At 39.2% G+C, this 19,219-nt stretch overlaps 1 protein-coding gene across 4 annotated transcripts in view; it reads right to left on the minus strand.

The window, feature by feature from the left end:
* csmd3b (CUB and Sushi multiple domains 3b) overlaps positions 1–19,219 on the minus strand; it is a 927,060-nt gene that overhangs the window by 245,373 nt on the left and 662,468 nt on the right. For all 4 annotated transcript variants that reach the window (XM_069920534.1, XM_069920535.1, XM_069920537.1 and 1 more), the window contains 3 exons: positions 14,637–14,753; positions 2,154–2,267; positions 939–1,034 (listed from right to left, as the gene is read on the minus strand). In XM_069920534.1, coding sequence (XP_069776635.1) covers positions 939–1,034; positions 2,154–2,267; positions 14,637–14,753 — 327 coding nt within the window. The remainder of the gene's footprint in view (positions 1–938; positions 1,035–2,153; positions 2,268–14,636; positions 14,754–19,219) is intronic.

Below are 19,219 nucleotides of genomic sequence, written 5' to 3' on the forward strand. Positions count from 1 at the left end.
CTGCAGGGGTCATCTACTGCATCTGGTACTCATGTTGTGGTCTCCTCTACATCAGAGAGACTGGCTGTAGACTGGGAGATTATTTTGTTGAGTACCTTGTCTCTGCCTGCTGCAATAGCGTGGATCTCCCAGTGGCCACCCGTTTTAGTTCTTCATCCCATTCCCTTGCCTGTCAAGGTCTTATGTACTGCCAGACTGAGACCACTCATAAATTGGAGGAACAACCCTTCATCTTCCAAAGGGGCACCCTCCAACAGGATGGCGTTAATATCGACCTCTGGCTTTCATTAAACCCCACCCCCTGCTTCCCCCGTCGTCTCTCCATTCCCTCTCTGCTTTCTCACAGACATGATAAATTCTACCTAGTCCCTTATCACATCCAATTAGCACCTTTTGTTGGTCTTGATTCCTCCCCCATTTTTTGAATTCTGAGACTTTCTGATATATCCTGCTTCTGCATTTTCTGTTTTTAACCCTTGAAGAAGGGCTCAGGCCTGAAACATTGACAATATATCTTTGTCTCCTATAGATGCTGCAAAGACCAGGTGAGTTCCTCCAGCATTTCAGTGTGTTTACTCTGTCATAGAAAAGCCTAACTAAAAAAAATTGAAAACATTAACTTCAGGTAGTTAGGATTGTCACACTGAAATGATAGCCACAACACAAGTTCACTTAATAAACAGAGAGAAGGATGGCTATTTGGCCCACCTTAATTCATCCATCAGAAAGTGGTATTCAACAAACTCTTGAAAATTTAAAATATTTTCCTCTTTTTTGCTCTCTGAAAATGTTAACTCTTCATGGTGTGAAGATTTTTCTTCTTCATATCAAGCTCAAAATTCCCATGTCTTTTGTTTTATAATTAGCTACTGTAATCTCAATGTTTATCAGGCAACTCCCTCAGAATTCTAATTGATAGATTTCCATTGACAACCTACCTTGATAAACAAAATGAAATCCTTTGGCCGTTATTGGACCCACTGATCTAAACTTGATTGTGATCTGGTTACCCGAACTTAAAGGAAGAGACTCTCCTAAATAAAGATATTTATGCTGAATTACAGTTATCTAGTAGAATAAAATATAATTCAATGATCAATAATCTCAATAGACCACAAAATTAAACATGCTGCTTTCGACAAGACAGTTGGTAATAAATATAACAGAATATAGTTTATTATCAGATGGCAACATCATGAATGTACATTCTGCATGTTGTCCTTTGACTGATTTTAGAAAGCATGATATATGCTTGAATACCAAGGTCTACATTCATTTCTAACTTTAATGCAGTTCAATCTAATTTTTGTTTTAATCAAAATTTAGCACATATTCTGAAAAGGTATTTATTTGATGGCTGGTGGGTTCCTTTAGGAGACTGCATTACTTGTTGTTCTCACTGTTAATGACACATCTAGCCATGGGGAGGCGGGTAACATACATTTGGAAGAGCAAAACACATGTTGCTTTGTAAACACTTGGTTCTGCATGAGCTTGGGGTAGATTGGCATCCACATTTGCTTAGAACCTAGCAGTAATAAATGCTTTAAGTACTTTAAAATAAGAACTCAAAATATAATAGATCTATTTTTAACATATTCTGGTAATTTGTACTAAATTAGATTAGAACATAGCTGCTTTTTTTTCTACCCCTCCATGAAAAGCAGGTGATACAACCCCTGATTGTGCACTGGATTTCTTCACTGCATGTTGGCCGATAAGTAATTTTTTTAATTCAAATTTTAGTTTTCTAAGTAGATGATTTAATTGTCAAAATAAACAAACTTCTGTGGTGGATCTTATGGCCCTCTGTAACTTCAAAAGAAATTCTATTCAAACCACAGACACTATATTATTAATGCTGTTTCAAATGAGTTTCAGAAATATTTCTATTTGGAAGAAACTTCACTCAAATTCAAGAAATGCTCCTTTTGAGGATGCAATTCCAGCTAGATTTGATAACCAGTTTGCCATCCTTCTGAAACTACAAACGAATGCAGAATTTCTGTATTTTGCAGTACTGAGATCTTAAAAATGTCCTGTGCCAGCATATTGACTAAAGCATGTTTTGCAATAATGTCAAAATCAATTAAATAAATGTACCTACAGTTTAAAAATAATGTCCAAACCCCTCACAGCAATGCTGCCCTTACCTGAATGAGACCCCGACAGTGAAGTCAACAGTGAAGCTTGCTGAGTTGGTCCGTTGTACACATCAACAACATCATGAAGGGATGTCTGAAAAAACACAAACTGGCCAAACACCACTGTCACAAGAGTGATGGTACCAGCACAGAGAGAGAGAGAGAGAGAGAGAGAGAGAGAGAGAGAGAGAGAGAGAGAGAGAGAGAAGAGAGAGAGAGAGAGAGAGAGAGAGAAAGAGAGAGAGAGAGAGAGAGAGAGAGAGAGAGAGAGTTAAAAAAAAAGATGTTATTCATTTAAAAGGGCAAATGCTTCCTAAAAGTAATGAACATAAGGAAGTCATATTGGAAAAAGCAATCCAGCTTATTCAGTTTGTGTAAGTCAATATTCACAGATAATTTTAAAGTAGTGCTTACACTATTGGAACAAAAACCTAATTTCTGTACTGATTGCTAGTCATATATTTAATAAATTTAAAAAAACAAACTTTACAGTGCAACTACCAATGAACCCCATACTTGGCAACCTAAAGGTGTAACAGCTGACACTTTGAAGCCATCAGTTTGATCACTGTAGTAATTATTCAATATTAGTAGCTACAAACAAAAGAAAATCGGAATTATTATTATTAAACTTTTTAAAGCAATTGTTGTGGTAACTATTGACAGATCTCTTTCAAGGAAATTCTTCAGCAAGAAATTTATTTGATCAGACACAAGCAAGAATGCAAAGTTTACAAAATATGGTTGTAATGGATCTATGTTAATAGTGATATTTAGATTAAGGTTAAGCAACATTTCTTATATGTCTTAAGTAATATAATGGGTTTGGAAAAGAGTTACACATACACCCATGCAATACATTCAGAAGTGATGTCATCTTTCGGACCTGTGGCATCTACAGGTCAGAAATATGAAAAACACATGATTTCCAAGAAACTGTTGCTAACAGCTATTAAAGATTCTAGTAAATGGTCACATGATTTCAAAGAATTGGAACTGACCTCATTGATGATGTAAATGTCACATGATTTGGAGAAATATATTATCAAATTTGGACATTTTGAATCAGAAGACTGCAGGAGTTGAGAAGACCATGTGACACACACATAGGTAAAACAGAAATCTCTAGGAAGAGAGGGAGATACTGATCTATATTATGTCATAGTAGCTGGAATATTGGTGTTAGACCCTTATGAAGCAAGGGGTTGAATTACAGTAACTTGAATAGGAGAAAGAGAGTTCCTACAGGACACACTGGTGTTAGACCTTTGTGAAACAAAGGGTTGAATTACAGTAACCAGAATAGGTGCTGTCATGTGACTCCTAACCAAAGGGGACTACAGAAGTAAATGGACTTCAAAAGGGAGGCCACTTCTTGACAGCTCTTTTAAGAAATAAAAGGGTACAGCCTCATCGTGGAACAAAGCTCCAGAACTCTGAAGAAGTTAAAAGCGAGTGAAGAAAACCAACGTGAGAGTTTATGAAGAAAACCAGTGTGAGAGTTTACAAAGAAATATCTTCCTGGGAAATCAACTCAACAAGATTTGTGAATTTGAACAGTCTAAGGAGTAAGTCAGTGCTAACAAACACTTCATTATTGCTTTAAGCAACAATTCAAAAGAACTTGATGGATTCGTAATTACTTCTGAACTACAAGTTAATAGACCTTCAAGTTCAACAAGACTTTAAAAATAAATTTTCAGACTCATTTAAACTGAAATAGTTTGGACTTTAACACACACACACACACACACACACACACACACACACACACACACACACACACACACTTATACAAATACAAGCATAATGGGGCTTAAGCTTAGAGTTAAGTGAGAACTGTTATGTGATTAGTAGTTTAATAAAAACTATTATTTTCAATTTATCACTGTCTAGCGAATCTTCCATTGCTGTTCCTGTGTTAGTGCTAATAGGGGTCGGTTATTCGTAGCATCACGACCACAGGAATCATAAATTTGCTGATCAAAAAAGAGTTCAGTTGACATTGTCCAATAAAGTTTTACAAGAATGGTCAAGCAAATGTTCCTGGGCAAACATTTATATAAACTTTGCATGGTTTAAATTTATCATGTCTTATACTTTTGTTGCAACATAATGAGCAACTCCACTGCCAAATCATAACCTTCAGTACTTCCACTCAATGGAAAGCCCAAGGGGAATTGCTGCAGGCATTATCCCTTTTGTGACCATAGTAGAAACCAAAACTTAATGCTTAATTCAATTTCCAATTTGACGAGGTTATAAGAAATGTATGAGGTAAGAATCATTTGGATACTAATAGAAAGAAAAAAAGTAAGATGGAGAGGAAAAGCAGCAGAATTTTAATTTTGCTCTAGCCTGGATTGGCTACAGCTGAATATAGCATAGTAATTTTGTTGTAGGCATTGTGCTTTAGAAGAAATGCAGTACATATTCACAATATGATACTAGAGTTTCCATTAAAAAAATCAGAACAGATTACATAAACTTGTATTTCCATAAACATGTAAAGTGATTGATTTGATGAGGGTTTTCAAGGATTTTTAAGGGAATTGACAGTACTGATAGAGATAAACATTTCTAGCAAGTGAAGATGTCAAGAAAGAAGGAACATAACCAGATAATCTAGACAGATCATTCAGAAGTTTAGGAAGATCTCTCCACGTAAAATATTGAACTTTATCCCATCAAAATAAACAATAATTCTAGCTACATTTATACTTATGAACCTAATCCTGGTTGTACGGTATTTTTATTAGAGAAAACAACACCTCAGAAGGGAACATTGGATACACATCAACCTTGATCTCACTGGAGAAAAAGATGATTGAAATGAGTGAACATCCAACACCAAGTTAAAACATCACAGTATAAATGCACTTTAGGTTAACACTACAAAAGTAAAAATTGTAAAATACAGTTTACAATCTTCTGAGATTTATACAATAGTTTAATGCTCTGGTTTAGTGGCCATTGCTTAAGGCAGTGGTTTTCAAACTGCCCCCCTAAACTCACATTCCACCTCAGTATTCCCTATGCCATAAGTGCTCTGTGATTAGTAAGGGATTGCTTAAGGTGGTACGTGAGTGGAAAGAAAAAGGTTGCAAATCCTGTTTTGTGTACGGTTTCATAACTTCAAAGGGAATAGGCCAATGGCAATTTTTCTCAAGCAAAATATTTCAATAACAATTGGGTCTAGAGCAGTGGTTCTCAACCTTCCCTTTCCACTCATATACCACTTGGGCTCTAAGGTAATGTATGCAATGTTGTACTTTGTGGGAGGAGGTTTTTTTTTTCTCAACTCACTTATTCAACTGCAAATGCTTCTTTGGGACTTTAAAATGAATGGTGTGTTTTTTGAACTGAATCTTGTTGAGAAACCCAAAGCCACATATTTTGTCTTTATTTCCCCATATTTATCTTGTTTCTTGCAGTGTGTTACAATACTAATCAAATACAGGCCATGCTACATTTTGAGGTATGTTCAGGTTTTTATGAATGATCAGTCCTACATTAGAAAGGCATAGCTTGGATTTAACCACCAGCAAAAGGTCAGTATCAAATCCTTAACTGACTTATAAAACAATGATTTCCTGCAATTTTCCAATGAAAATAAAAATAACTGCATCACAGAGGGCGTAGTGCTTTGCACAACTTCTTTATGATGCCAGCAATCAGGACTATGGTTCAAATCCCGCACTGTCTGTAAGGAGTTTGTACCTTCTCCCCCTGTCTGCGTGGGTTTTCCCCAGGGGCTCTGGTTTCCTCCCACCATTCAAACTGTACAGGGGATTGTGAGTTAATTGGATGGCACAGACTGGTGAGCCAAACTGGGCTGTTAATGTTCTATATCTCTAAATTTATTTTTTTTAAAATAAATGTCTGTAAACTTGAAACAGGAAGATAAAATGATTGAGGAGAATAAAATGAGATGAAAGAAGCATAATTCTTGAAAAAGTATGATAAAACTGACTACTTCAATGGGAACTATTTTGTTTGACAATTCTCTCACCAGACTTTCCATCCCAATATAGGTAGAAGCACTGCACTAAGAGCCTCAGCCTGCAATACATCATGTATGTGCAGTTTGTGTGTTTTGAATGAAAGATTACTTAATTGAAAAAAATGGTCTTGTTTAATAAAATTAAGAGAAAAATCTGTTACAATAAGCCGATTCTGGTTGTTTCCACCTGTTGCATTGAATTAATCAATGTTGCCTCATTATAATGTATAGACTTGTGTTTCATATTTACTTGCTTAAAGATGACAAACAAATACCTACATGGTCTGTGATGGTTACTGTCAAAAGGAACATGATGCAGTTTGTTTATGGCTTTACTGGGCCTCTTGGGTATCTTTCATAGATTGAAAACAACTAGCATCTTAAATTGGGAGCTTTTATCTGAAGATGTAAATTATTTGAAAATGTAAATGATCTGAAAAATGTATATTATTTGATGATGTAAGTTGAAGATATAAGCACGTGCTTGGCAGGTGGCACTGAGATCCGTTGAGTTAGTGAAAGTGTATCATGAATGTCACCAATGATCATGTCAGCCATATGGTGTTGGGTGAGACAACAGGAGTAGGAGTCAGCCTTCTGGCCCATCAAGCCTACTTCACATTTAATAAGATCATCATCTATCTGACCGCAGACTCAGCTCCATCTATCTTCCTTTTCCCCCACAACCTTTAATTCCTCTGGCATGAAAAAAATCTAACTGTGGCTCAAATATATTTAACCAGACAGCCTCAAGTGCTTTTGGGGGGGGGGGGGGGGGGGGGCGGAGAGTTCCACAGAATCACTCCCATATTTAAAATGGTCTGACTTAACGATTTTTCAAAGTTACAAAGATTCAAATCCATACTTTCAAATTTGAATTCCGATCTCTTTCCGCGCTTGCGAAATATGGTAAGCTTCTCCACCATCCAGCAATTAATTTTACTTCAATGCTTCAGTCTTCATGCCCAGCCTGCTTTTAGCTATGTGCATTAATGGTTTACTCAGTGTGAAACACATGTATTTAAAATTTAATTATAAAAAAAATGATAGGTGCGGTATTCTTCTTTGAAATGATTTGTTTGCGGAATGCAATCCCATCATAAGTTGAGGAGCACCTGTACTCATTGGAAAAATAGTTCCTGTTCATCTCCATCCTCAATCTATTCTATTGAATCTTGAGGCTATGTCCCATAGTTTTAGTCTCACCTACCAGTGCAAACAATTTTCCTGCCTCCCTTTCATAATTGTATATGTAATTGTATAGAATTCATCTGAATTCTAATGAGTAAAGTCCCAGACAACACCATCTCTCCTCACAGGCTAACCTCTCACCTCTGATATCAACCTGGTTAACCTCCTCTGCACTATTTCCAAAGTCAGTCTACCTTCAGTAAGGAGACCAGAGCTGCACACAGTACTCCAGATGGAGCCTCACCAGTACACATCACAGTTGCAGCAATTCTTCACTGCTCTTAAATTCAATCCCTTTAACAATGAATGCCAAATTCTATTTACATTTTTGATGACCTGTTGATGAGCTGTCTCTAGAAACCAAATACTATGATCAAAATATTTGGTGGAAGGGTATTTTACTTTCATCGTGGTGGGGGGGGGGGGGGGGAAGCTAAATGCTGCAGTGCGCATTCCGTAGATACATCAGTCTTTGAAAACAAACTAAATACAATACAATTTTGGTCCCATATAAATGGCAGGTAGGCAATCACTGTATACAGCAGGTGGAAGGACTGGGATATGATCTTTGGCTTGACTCTTAGAGAAAGGGAGCAAACCGGAGAGCACATGTTTTCACAGAAGATTATAAACTCTTATGACAAAAGCGAGGAACTGCAAAAATAAAACACTTAGGAAATTTTCAGAATTGACCTTTTAGGGCAGTGGTTCTCCACCTTTTTCTTTCCACTCACATCCCACTTTAAGTAATCCTCATCTGTGCTCTGTGATTAGTAAAGGATTGCTTCAGGTGGTATGTGGGAGGGAAGGGAAGGATGAGAATCTCTGCTCTAGGCCCAATTGTTACCGAAATATTTTGCTTGAGAAAAACGGTCATTGGCCCATTTCCTTTGGAGTGATGAAAATGTGCACATAACGAGTCAGTTAGGTACAATTAAAACAGTGCTGTACATTTTATCTGGAATTCCAAAAACCGGCAACCTCCAAAACCTGACACCTTTGTTGGTAGATGACATCCACTCATCAAAGATGGAGTTTGACCCAAACATGAACAGATGCGACCCTAGCTCAACTCCTGTGTATCCTGTCATGTTCTGCTACTTTATAAGCACCACCGAATCGCCTACACTGTTGCCCGTCCAGCGTTGCAGCGCTTTCAGTCAGTCCAGTGGCAGCTCAATGGCATTCATCGCTACCCATAATTCCCCAAACAGCTGAAACTGCTGTATCAATGCTAGCGCAGGAGAACTGAGAAGGAGGCCATTTTCCTGGAGCCGGTACAGTGGGGGGTGGGAAGAGAGAGAGAGAGAGAGAGAGAGAGCGAGAGCGAGAGCGAGAGCGAGAGAGAGAGAGAGAGAGAGAGAGTGAAGGCAGCGTGACTCATGCACTTGGGGGGTGGGGGGGGAGAGATGTCAGCACAATTCCAGTGGGCGAGGGTTCGTTTATGGCAGCATAACTCAGACAGGCAAGAGGAGAGATGGCAGCGCAACTCAGGCAGGTGAGGGTGGGAGAGACAGCAGTGCAACTCGGGCTGGCAAGAGGGAAGAGAGATGGCAGTGTGATTCAGTTGGGTGAGGGGGAGAGATGGCAACCCAACTCAAGTGGCTGAGGGGTAGGCGGCAGCGTGACTGGAGTGATGGGTGAAGATGGCGGCCCGACTCAGTGGGGCAAGAGGGAGAGATGACAGTGCAACTCAGGTGAGCAAGTGTAGGGACAGTAGTGTGAGTGGGGTGGGGTTGGAGGCAGCAGCATGTCTCTGCTGTGCTTAAAGGGACAGAAATCAAAATGATTCTGAAATCCGGAATAGTCCAAACAATTGCAGGTCCTGACTATCCCGGATAAATAGTTAGGAGTTGTATGTCAAAATAAAAAGAAAATTTTTAAAAAATCATATTCAGAATCCAATAGACAGAGTAAGATAAGATTTGCATTTTTAAGGAAGCTAATACAGCTTCAGAATATGTCTGGATGACTGAGATTTGTCAGGGGCAATAATGTGCTTTCAGACTTGGACATGACAGGCTTCAATGCAGAATTCAGAGAATATGTGTACGATTGACAAAGTTTAGAGCTGCAAGTGGAATCGCTCCCTACCACAGCAATAATTCTGTTCATGGATTAGTCTATTCTGCCATGAATTATCCTCCTCCACACATCACATGCTGAGATGTGGCTGGAAACTCAATTTGTATCTTTACACAGTCAGCACGAAAGACAGGGAATATAGCAGGATTGCAGAGGTATCCTCAGTGATTAAGGAAATCATTTCAATGTTGGGGGATGATATGAAAAGAATATGATGACAGGCAAGCATGAGGAAACTGAGATGAGAGGCACCACGACAAAGTAAGAAAGGAGATGTGTTGAGGCATCCCTCTCCCTCTTCAACCACTAACCATAACCGTCCCCTACCTCATCCTCCAAAGATTCAATTATTTTATTTCATGTAATATTACAGAAAATGTGATATTGCACGTAATTTCATTTAGTCTACTGTAAGGCAGACAAAGATTCACTATCAGCAAAAATTGTCCAGTGCCCCTTTCACCAAGAGAAAGAAAAGCAAAAGAGAGTTAGTTCCCCCCCCCCCCCACCCAGAGTTTCACCTCCAGTGCTCCTGTAGCCTCCAAGGCCACACAAGCTTCAGTCCAAACCATCAGCAACCCAAGCTCCAAATGTACACCTCAGATATGATCAGGAAGCCTCCAGCACCATCTTGCATCCTGGTTCCAATACCTGGTACCACTTGAGCCAGCCTCCAGCACTCTGCAGCCTGATGCGAGTCCCTTGACCACAGTCACATACAGCCTATGCCTTGAGTCACCAACAGTCCACCGCCTGTGTGTTCTTCAGCCTCAGAGCCCCTCACTGGTCCACTGCCGGGGTCACCTTCCCATGGGATGTCTCCTCTGCTTTTCAAATGGGTGGTGGTCTCCCTTCAGCTGCCCTGCACCAGTCCTTTGCTTCCACGGTCTCCAACCCTTCGTGGCTGCTGCCAATCTTAGGTGGTGCCATCTTGGGCCCAAACCATGCGATCATGCGATTTTAAAATAAACCACCTTCACCTCATTTAAACACTGCACGAGCCCACGGCAGTTGGACTGGGTGATGGACCCCAGGGAGGGGGGGGGGGGAGTGCTGACACTTTGCTCTCTGCTTTCTGTGGGTCCACACCAGTGTCAACGCTGGCATTATAACAGCTCTGGCAGCACCACCGAAGGCAGAGGAGTTTTCAAGAAGAATTGTAATCATCTTTTAAAAGTCTATGAAAATTTAAATATTCAAAAAAAAATTATAACCATCATTATAGCTTTAAATAAGTATTCATGTTTGAAATACAGTGAATTCCTGGAAGGTATTTATGGTAGATCTTGGCAACATCTATCCTAATCAAATAAAACAGCATACCATAATAGATTTAGCAATGAGTAATGAGCCATATTTGGGACCTAATCTCATAGTGTACAGTGAATCATGCAACTAAACAAATTAAGTAAAGTAGGTTGGATTGCATTGAAAACTCCCACTCTACCACTACAACTTCTCCCACACCTGTGCCATAAGAAATTGCTACACCAACCTCTTGCACCCCAAGAGTCTTATCAACCTCCAGGATTTGCTGCCACTACTATCCCAGAGAGTTGGGAAATTGAGTTGCAATTATCCCTAAGATAACTGAGGGCTGTCCTGATGACTTAAATACATCATCTAAAATTCATGTGAAAGATCTTGCCAACCAATTATAAGTACCTTTGATAATTGATTGAATTTAAAAAAAATCAAATGTGTTCATTGTAAATAATGAAAAATCAATATCTGTATGAGCAATTATTTATGTTAATCAAATATATCAATATGAATTAAAATTTAAAAAAAACACCCCTGTGCTTTCGGCAAATAAAAAGACTGCAGTCCCAAGAAAACTGGAGCAACTAGGGTAGCCTGGTTGGTGTAGTGGTTAGCTCAACATCTTTACAGCACAAGCGATTGGGACCATGGTTCAAATCCCGTGCTGTCTGTATATTTTCCTCGTGTCTGTGTGGGCTTTTTCCAGGGGCTCCAGTTTCCTCCCACCCTTCAAAAATGTACCATGATATAGTTGAATGGTTTGTAAATTAGGCAGTACGGACTTAAGGGGTGGAATTGGCCTGTTACAGTGTGGTACATCTAATTTTTTTAAATTTAAAAAAAACAACATGCTGCAGAAACTTAATGGGTCAGGCTGCATCTGTGGAAGGCAATAAATAGTCGATGTTTCAGGCTAAAACCCTTCATCAAGAGTAAGAAGGAACAGGACAGAATGGTGGATGGGAGAGAGGAGGAGAACAGTGAACGCAGGTTGGGGGGAGAAATGGGTAAGAAGCTGGGAGGTTATAGTAGAGGGCTGAGGAAAATGGAATCTGAAAAGAGGACAGTAGCTCATAGAACGAAGGGAAGGGGTGGTGAGTGTGATGCACTGCTGCAGCCGTAAGCAGGCACAAAACTTGAGAAAGACTGTACAACTGGACTTGTATCTGATGGAGTTTAGAAGGATGAGGGGGGACATGATTGAGGTATACAAAATTATCAGGGGGATAGACAGGGTGAAGTCTGATTACTTGTTCCCAATGATGGGGGAGACGAGGACTAGAGGGCATAGTTTAAGAATACAGGGTAGGCCCTTTAGGACGGAGATGAGAAAACATTTTTTTACCCAGAGAAATGTGAATCTGTGGAATGCTCTGCCATAGAGGGTGGTAGAGGTAGATTCGCTGATTATGTTCAAAAGAGAGTTAGATAAGACTCTAGTGGGCAAAGGAGTTAAGGGTTATGGGGATAAGGCTGGAAAGGGGTACTGATAGTAGTGATCAGCCATGATGTGAAAAATGGCGGTGCTGGCTCGACGGGCCAAAGGGCCTACTCCAGCTCCTATTGTCTATTGTCTATTGTCTATTAACAGACTTTATTCAGTTAAAAGTCTCTGCAGGTATGGTCTGTCCTCCGGTGATCTTCCTGCAGGTACAGAGATCGCCCCCTGCAGTCGGCTAGTGGTGTACCACCACAGGGAAATAGAGAAAGGAAGGTGTGGGTGATGGGCAGGCAAAGAATGTGAGGGAGGGGAAGAGGAATCACCAACAGGAATCAGGGTAAACAAGGGGGGAGATAACTGGAAATTTGAAAATTCAATGTTGAAGCCATCTGGTTGGAGGCTGGATGTTCTTTTAATTTGTGTGTGACTTGAACTTGGCAGTAAGATAGGCTACTGACAGATATGACAGTATGAGAATGGGGAGTGAGATTAAAATGGCTGGCAACCACAAGATCCTGGTTGTTGCAGTGGATGGAATGTAAGTGCTCAAAGTAGCAATCCCCAATCAGCTTCAAGTCTCGTCGATATAGAGGAGATGACACCAGGGACAGTGGATGCAATAAATACCGCTGGTTTTGTGGGCTATGCTTTGCTATGAAGATTTCAATCAAAGATGAGGAACCAAATACAATGAGCATCCATTTCAGGATATCTGAACTCTTCCCCTGTTTTCAAACAGACAAAGAAGTCAAAATTCCACAATGTGACCTCCAATGGTTTGGATTAGAGTCAGAACATACTGACAAGCAAAGGAGACCAGCGGCAATAAATTTCACCAAGATAGTGTTATTTTTAAAACAATATATTTATTAATAATGATTAATAAACATGACAGCTTCACTAAACTTAACCCCAGCTATACTCGAATATACATGTATGTGTGGGATAGGTGAGTGTGTGTGTTGTGACGGATTATGCTATACTTTGTATTGTATATAGATATGTTTTTAAAGGATATAATCTGTGGGATTTTTTTAGTGTAGTTCACAAACACACAGAAACACTTCACAAAAAAGATATCATTAAATATGCAAGAGCTCTGCTCAAGGCTCCAAGCACCTTTGCAAAAACTTTGAAGAATGCTGATAGAGACTTCACAAGCAGATGTTAATTGGACATGCTGTGGAGTAATAGATTATTGTTTTAGAAAGCAACAGATGAATGAACTCAAAAGATTGGGACCCATGTCACAGTCTGTCAATGCAGTTTGCTGTTCTAAGAAGATCATGTGGTTTTGCAAGTAGAGAGAGTCAAACAGGTTTTTCTCAGAGAGAAAGGAGAAAATTCAGTTCTACAGTTCAGCAGCATCAGCTGGAACTGGAATATGACAAGCTGGCAAGCTTGTGGAAAACCCCCATTTTGAAGATGGGTTGTGAGTTCTTAGTTCAGCACTTGTGGTCCATATAGCTGGCTATATAATGTTTCACCTAAGATAAGGGAAATAAAAGAAGAACTCTGTGGTGACCTGAAGGAAAGAGGTTATCATCTGGAAAACCCTGATGGGGCAAGTTTCTTCAGCAAGACACTGAAGTGGCTGATTGGAAGGAAACAATTTATATCCAACAAGCAACAAATCTCACTCTGAAAACCAACAAGTAACTTCCTGAGCAGTAACCATTTACCTTTCAAGCACCAAAGGCTGGTGAAGATACATAAATGTTAAATTCTGTGTACAGTATAAGAATTGCCTGCAACCAGTAAACTTGAAGGAGTGAGGTGAGATTGGACTGTGAATCAAAGAACTTTTCTAAACTTACACACATGTGTGCTTAGAATTACAAGGGGGTTAAGTTAGGTTAGTTAAGTCAAAAGTGATAAGTTAATGTGTGATTCTGTTTTCATGTTTAAAGATATTTAAAAACAACTTTTGTTTAAGTAACCATTTGTCTTGGTGAGTGTGTGTGTGTGTGTGTGTGTGTGTGTGTGTGTGTGTGTGTGTGTGTGTGTGTGTGTGTGTGTGTGTGTGTAAATATATAATACCCAAACCATTATAGTTTAGGCACAATTCTGGAAAGTTAATTCAAAGTTCAGTCTAAGAATTATTGTGTTGAACTCAGACTTTTAAACTGTTGTACAGAAGTAATCATGAAGGAGGTGAGAGAGAGTGTATGATCAGACTGCCAAGAACTCATGAATCCTTGTTGAGTTGCTTACAGAGAATGGTCCCCTTATGCAAATGATTGCTACAACTCCTCTCTTCTAGGGGAAACAAAATGTGCAACTTCCATGATGCTTTCAGAACCCACTTTATCTGTTTCCCTAAATTTACAGACTTGTATCTGTGTTTTTCAGGTCAACTGGGAGAACTGGCTGTGATAGATGTGCCTCAATGTAAATGCAATCAATAAAGACTTCAATAAACACCCCCCCCCCCACTCCCCTCCACACCAAATATATACTATTAATAACACAGCGGAAACCTCAAATAATGTAGTTAAATATCACTCACCAAACTCTCTGGAGACAGTGATGGAATAAACACAATTGTGTCCAGTACTATAATTTCGAGGATAGTTTGGCGACAGCACTGTACCATCGGAACTGGTAGATCGACTTCCACATGGAGCTGAAAGATATATTTGTATTTTATGAATAGTAATACATAATTTAGGATTCACATCAGAGGAAAAAATATTAGAAGCAGCAAATTGCTGATAAGTCAAGTTTCTCTTGAAAACATTTATTTTCAGCCAATTGTTATGCTTCTATTTTTTAGTCCCAAACACACTTCAATTTATTTTTCTCTGCATATTGCCTCTACTCAGCCTTCCTACTCCAATTCACTGTTCTCACAACAGTGGTTTTACCGTAAATTTTAAACAAATTGAAAATCCCAAAGCGTTCTGGAGAATTATTTTTAAGGCAGAAGCATTTACTAATTATATTTCACCTTTAAAATCTCAAATTGAAATTGAGATGACGAAAAGGAAGAACAAGAGTTTTATATTGATTTCGGAAGGTTTAAATTCTTTTGCCTTGGCAGACACACATGGAATAGAATACAATCTTATAAAGTCAATTAATCATTGTTATCCAAGACAACCTAACTTTCTGACTAAGCCGCATTCATTCAACATCCCATAGATGGGAGCTTGCACCTTTGGTTCAATAGTCAAGGACATACTCCGAATGTTTGAATCTGCACCCCGTGTACGCCCAATAAGAATGGAATTTGGATCAATGCAGATTCCGTTGGAAATGAGCATTTTAGTATATTCAAGATGTTGCTCACCAGCCATTTTAAAAAAGTCAGTTCATTTTGTATGGGGATTCAATATGGTACTCCATCTGCTCTAGACGTCAAGGAAATTATTGGGATGGTATTTTGCTCTGTGGTATCACTTTTAAATACCTCCACAGTCTGACCCACTCAAACAAAATACCTCCTGCTCTTGAACTCTTCAGCAATTCTGGCTTTCAGCTTATCACCAAATTTAAGCAATCCTTCAGGTGTACAGGACCTGAGCTTGGAATTCCCTCCTTAAATTTTAACTTAGTGCTCTTCCCTAACCCTAACACTAAAGTCTTATGATGCTTTTGAAAACATTTGTCTCAGCTTTTGATTATCTGGTCAATGTGCTCTTTTGAAAGTTTTCTCCATATTAAAGGCATTAGATAAATAGAAGCTGTTATAATGACGTATGTTTTAAGTGAGAGACAGCTCCTACTAATTTACTTGGAGTGGGAAGTCTGTCTCCCAAGGCTTATGCTGGCTATTCTATTAAATGAAAACCAATAAGCCACTTGGGTTGCATTTTCACAGCATGCTTTGCCAGATTTGCTTCCCTTTTGAACAGGGAAATGGTGTGAGGATGAGAAAAGCTGCTGCAACCCGTCTTAACTTGTGGTTCTCATAATAATTCGGGGTAAACAGGGTTTGATTACAGTATGTGGAAGAAATGTTATGATGAAGCCACTCTGCAAAATAAAGTTCATGCTGCAGCTTTGACATTGACACAAACTTAGCTGGCGAACAGCCCTTTCTTTGATACAGCAGTTATTCAGCGAGATGTTATTTATAAATTAAGCTGACCATTGTCGATGGTGCTAGCAGTGGTTGTTGACACTCTCTCTCTTTCATATTAGATAAAACTAAGAATTTAAGACAAAAATTGTAGTAAACGTCTTGATGTAATTTTCATTGGGTTTATTCCATAATGTGATTTTATTTTCTGTTACAGCTTGCTTGTCTCTCTGTATGAATATACATCCTTGTAGAAGTAGAGTTCAGAGATGGTGAGCAGTGGAAATTGCCTACTCCCCGTGATATATCATGTGAAATCAAGTCTATGAAACAATACTCAAGGTCTCCAAACCACTTTATTTTGTTAACAAATTTGGCATCATCGGCAGGATCCATATTAAAATTGATCAGAACATCAGAATGAGAAAAAAAGTAATAAAATTGATTTGGACAGATTTGGCATAGTTGACAACAGTACATAAAATTAATTTTGTTGATAGATTTGGCAAACTGCTTTATCTGTAATTTCTGAGCCAAAATCCCTGTTCGGCTGAGGCAAAAGATTTTTAAGAAAAAGCGACAAAGAAGTTAAAAGTCCCTGACCCCTGGCCAGTGACCCACGCTGAGCCAAGATGCCAATGGGCTGAGACAAGAATTGAGGGAAGGAGTGAGAGAACCAGAGAAGTACCAGACAGAAGTTTTGAAAAATTAAAGGCAAAACCAAGCAAAATATAAGCTGCAATTGGAGATGTTCTAGGCTTGTTTCACAGACCACTGGTGAGTGCTCTTGGCAAATAGTTTTAGTCTTGGTTCATAGTTGTACTGTATATTATATCCTGTAAATCTTAGCTTTGTTTACTGTATATGCCATTGTATAGGATGACTCTGTATAGGACAACCCCAGAATTTACACCTAAAATATTGGTTTTGATTGATACCCTTTGTACAAGGCAACCCCTAAATCCAACACCTTCCGCTGGCCAGTCAATCCTGTTAAAAGCAAAACCACAATATTTTGATAACAAATGATCAAAGTTTATTTGGATATTTTAAAATAAATCATGGTCAGCTCCTGTTACAGGCCATTTAAAGCCTGTACAGGACCTGAGCTTGGACCCAGCGGAGGAGTCCTGAGACTTGGCAAATAACTAACAGGGCATGCACGAAACTGCGTCAGAGCCGTCAGGAAGATGGCAGCAGTATTGTGATTTTTTTCAACAAGAATTTTGGATTCTTTGCATAGGACTGCCCCAATTTTAAGATGACATTTTTCCAGTTTCAAGGATTGTTTCATATAATGACATAAGCAGTAATATATTGTGTAAGAAATTAGATCTCTACACACTTATGGGAGAGCATCAGAGCAAAGATAATGCAGGATTAAAGACAGCACAACTCAGAAACAAAGAAAGGTAAACCCATGTTTAAGCATCTAGAGTATAGGGAGAGATTGGACAGATTAGGTCTTTATTCTTTGGAGCGTAGAAGGTTGAGAGGGGATTTGATAGAAGTATTTAAGATTATGAAAGGGATAAACAGAGTGGATGTGGACAGACTATTTCTGTTAAGAGGAGGAAAGATTAAAACAAGAGGACATGAGTTAAGAATTAAGGGGCAGAGGTTTAGAGGTAATATGAGGGGGAACTTCTTTACTCAGAGAGTGGTAGACGTGTGGAATGAGCTTCCGGGAGAAATAGTGGCGGCGGAGTCAATTGTATTATTTAAGAAAAGGTTGGACAGGTATATGGATGAGAAGAAGATGGAGGGTTATGGGCATTGTGCAGGGAGGTGGGACTAGAGAGGGGTGTTTGGTTCGATGCGGACTAGAAGGGCCTAATGGCCTGTTTCCGTGCTGTAAATTGTTATGTTATGAGCTCCTTGCTTGACAAGGAAAATGCATCAGAAGGTCAAACGACTGATAAAACATCAGCAACAAGTAAGAGATCCTATTGACCCTTTTGGATTCCCAGCCGAGATGGTAATTAAAGAAAATGGTCATTATCAGTGACCTGTCACCTTTGTATGGGTGGGTCTCAGGGACACATGCCATATGGAGGATCTTTTAATTTAACTAAAATTCAAACTTGGTAGGATTAAACCCGAGATAGGAACAGAGATCCTCAGTGGGATTTGGATTATAGATTGTTTTCAGTTATGCTTAGTGGCAACAGCAACCTCCCAGAATTGAGAAGGAAAAATAAATGTCTGAGATTAGCATTAACTGTAGCTTGAAAATGTTTAGTGATTACTTGGAAAAATGAGACTGATTTGAGTATGCATAGATGGCATACGGAATTGAGATTTTGTATTCCATTGGAAAAAATAACATAATTTACATGATAATCACTTTTTTAATTGGAAAACTTGGAGTCCTTATTTGGATTATATGGGTTTAACACTTGAATTCTCCAGCCACACTGTAGGGGTGTTACGCTAATCCATGGTAATTAATTGTTATATCTCCTTTTTTTTCTTGCAGGTGAGGTTTGTTGGTTGTAGGGTTGGGTATGTGGGGGATAGGGTGGACGGGAGGGTTATTATGAGAGGAGGGTGGGTGGTAGGGGTAGTATATCATATATATCATGTTTTGTTTTTGGTCATATATATTATTTGTTTTTTTTTAATATGTATCATGGTTCAAGAATTCAAATAAAATATTTTAAAAAAAGAAAATGTTTGCATTTTCTGAAATATCTAATTTCCCGTAGTGAACTGGGATTCACTAGAGGTGTCTTGTACTGATGACTGGTCCCGCCTCCCGGCCCTTCTCCCCAGGAGCCCGTATATAACCCTGGTTTCCTGCCTAAACCCTGAACCCCTCTGAAGCCTATTCGAGAACCCTACCTGTGTTGTAAGCTAATAAAAGCGTTCGTTCTCCCTCCAGTCAAGTGTGAGCTTTTATCTATGCTACAATTTTATTAGCTTAACAAACAAGGCGTTGCTCAAGCCCAGTATACTGTTAATAGACCCACACAGTCCCCCAACGTGGCTGAGGAGTTCGCATATTGACTAGACTGCTTCCAGGCCTACTTGAATGCAACCAGGGACATCTTCCATACAGATGGGCT

This window comes from Narcine bancroftii, chromosome 2, assembly GCF_036971445.1.
Source record: "Narcine bancroftii isolate sNarBan1 chromosome 2, sNarBan1.hap1, whole genome shotgun sequence".
NCBI lineage: Eukaryota > Metazoa > Chordata > Chondrichthyes > Torpediniformes > Narcinidae > Narcine > Narcine bancroftii.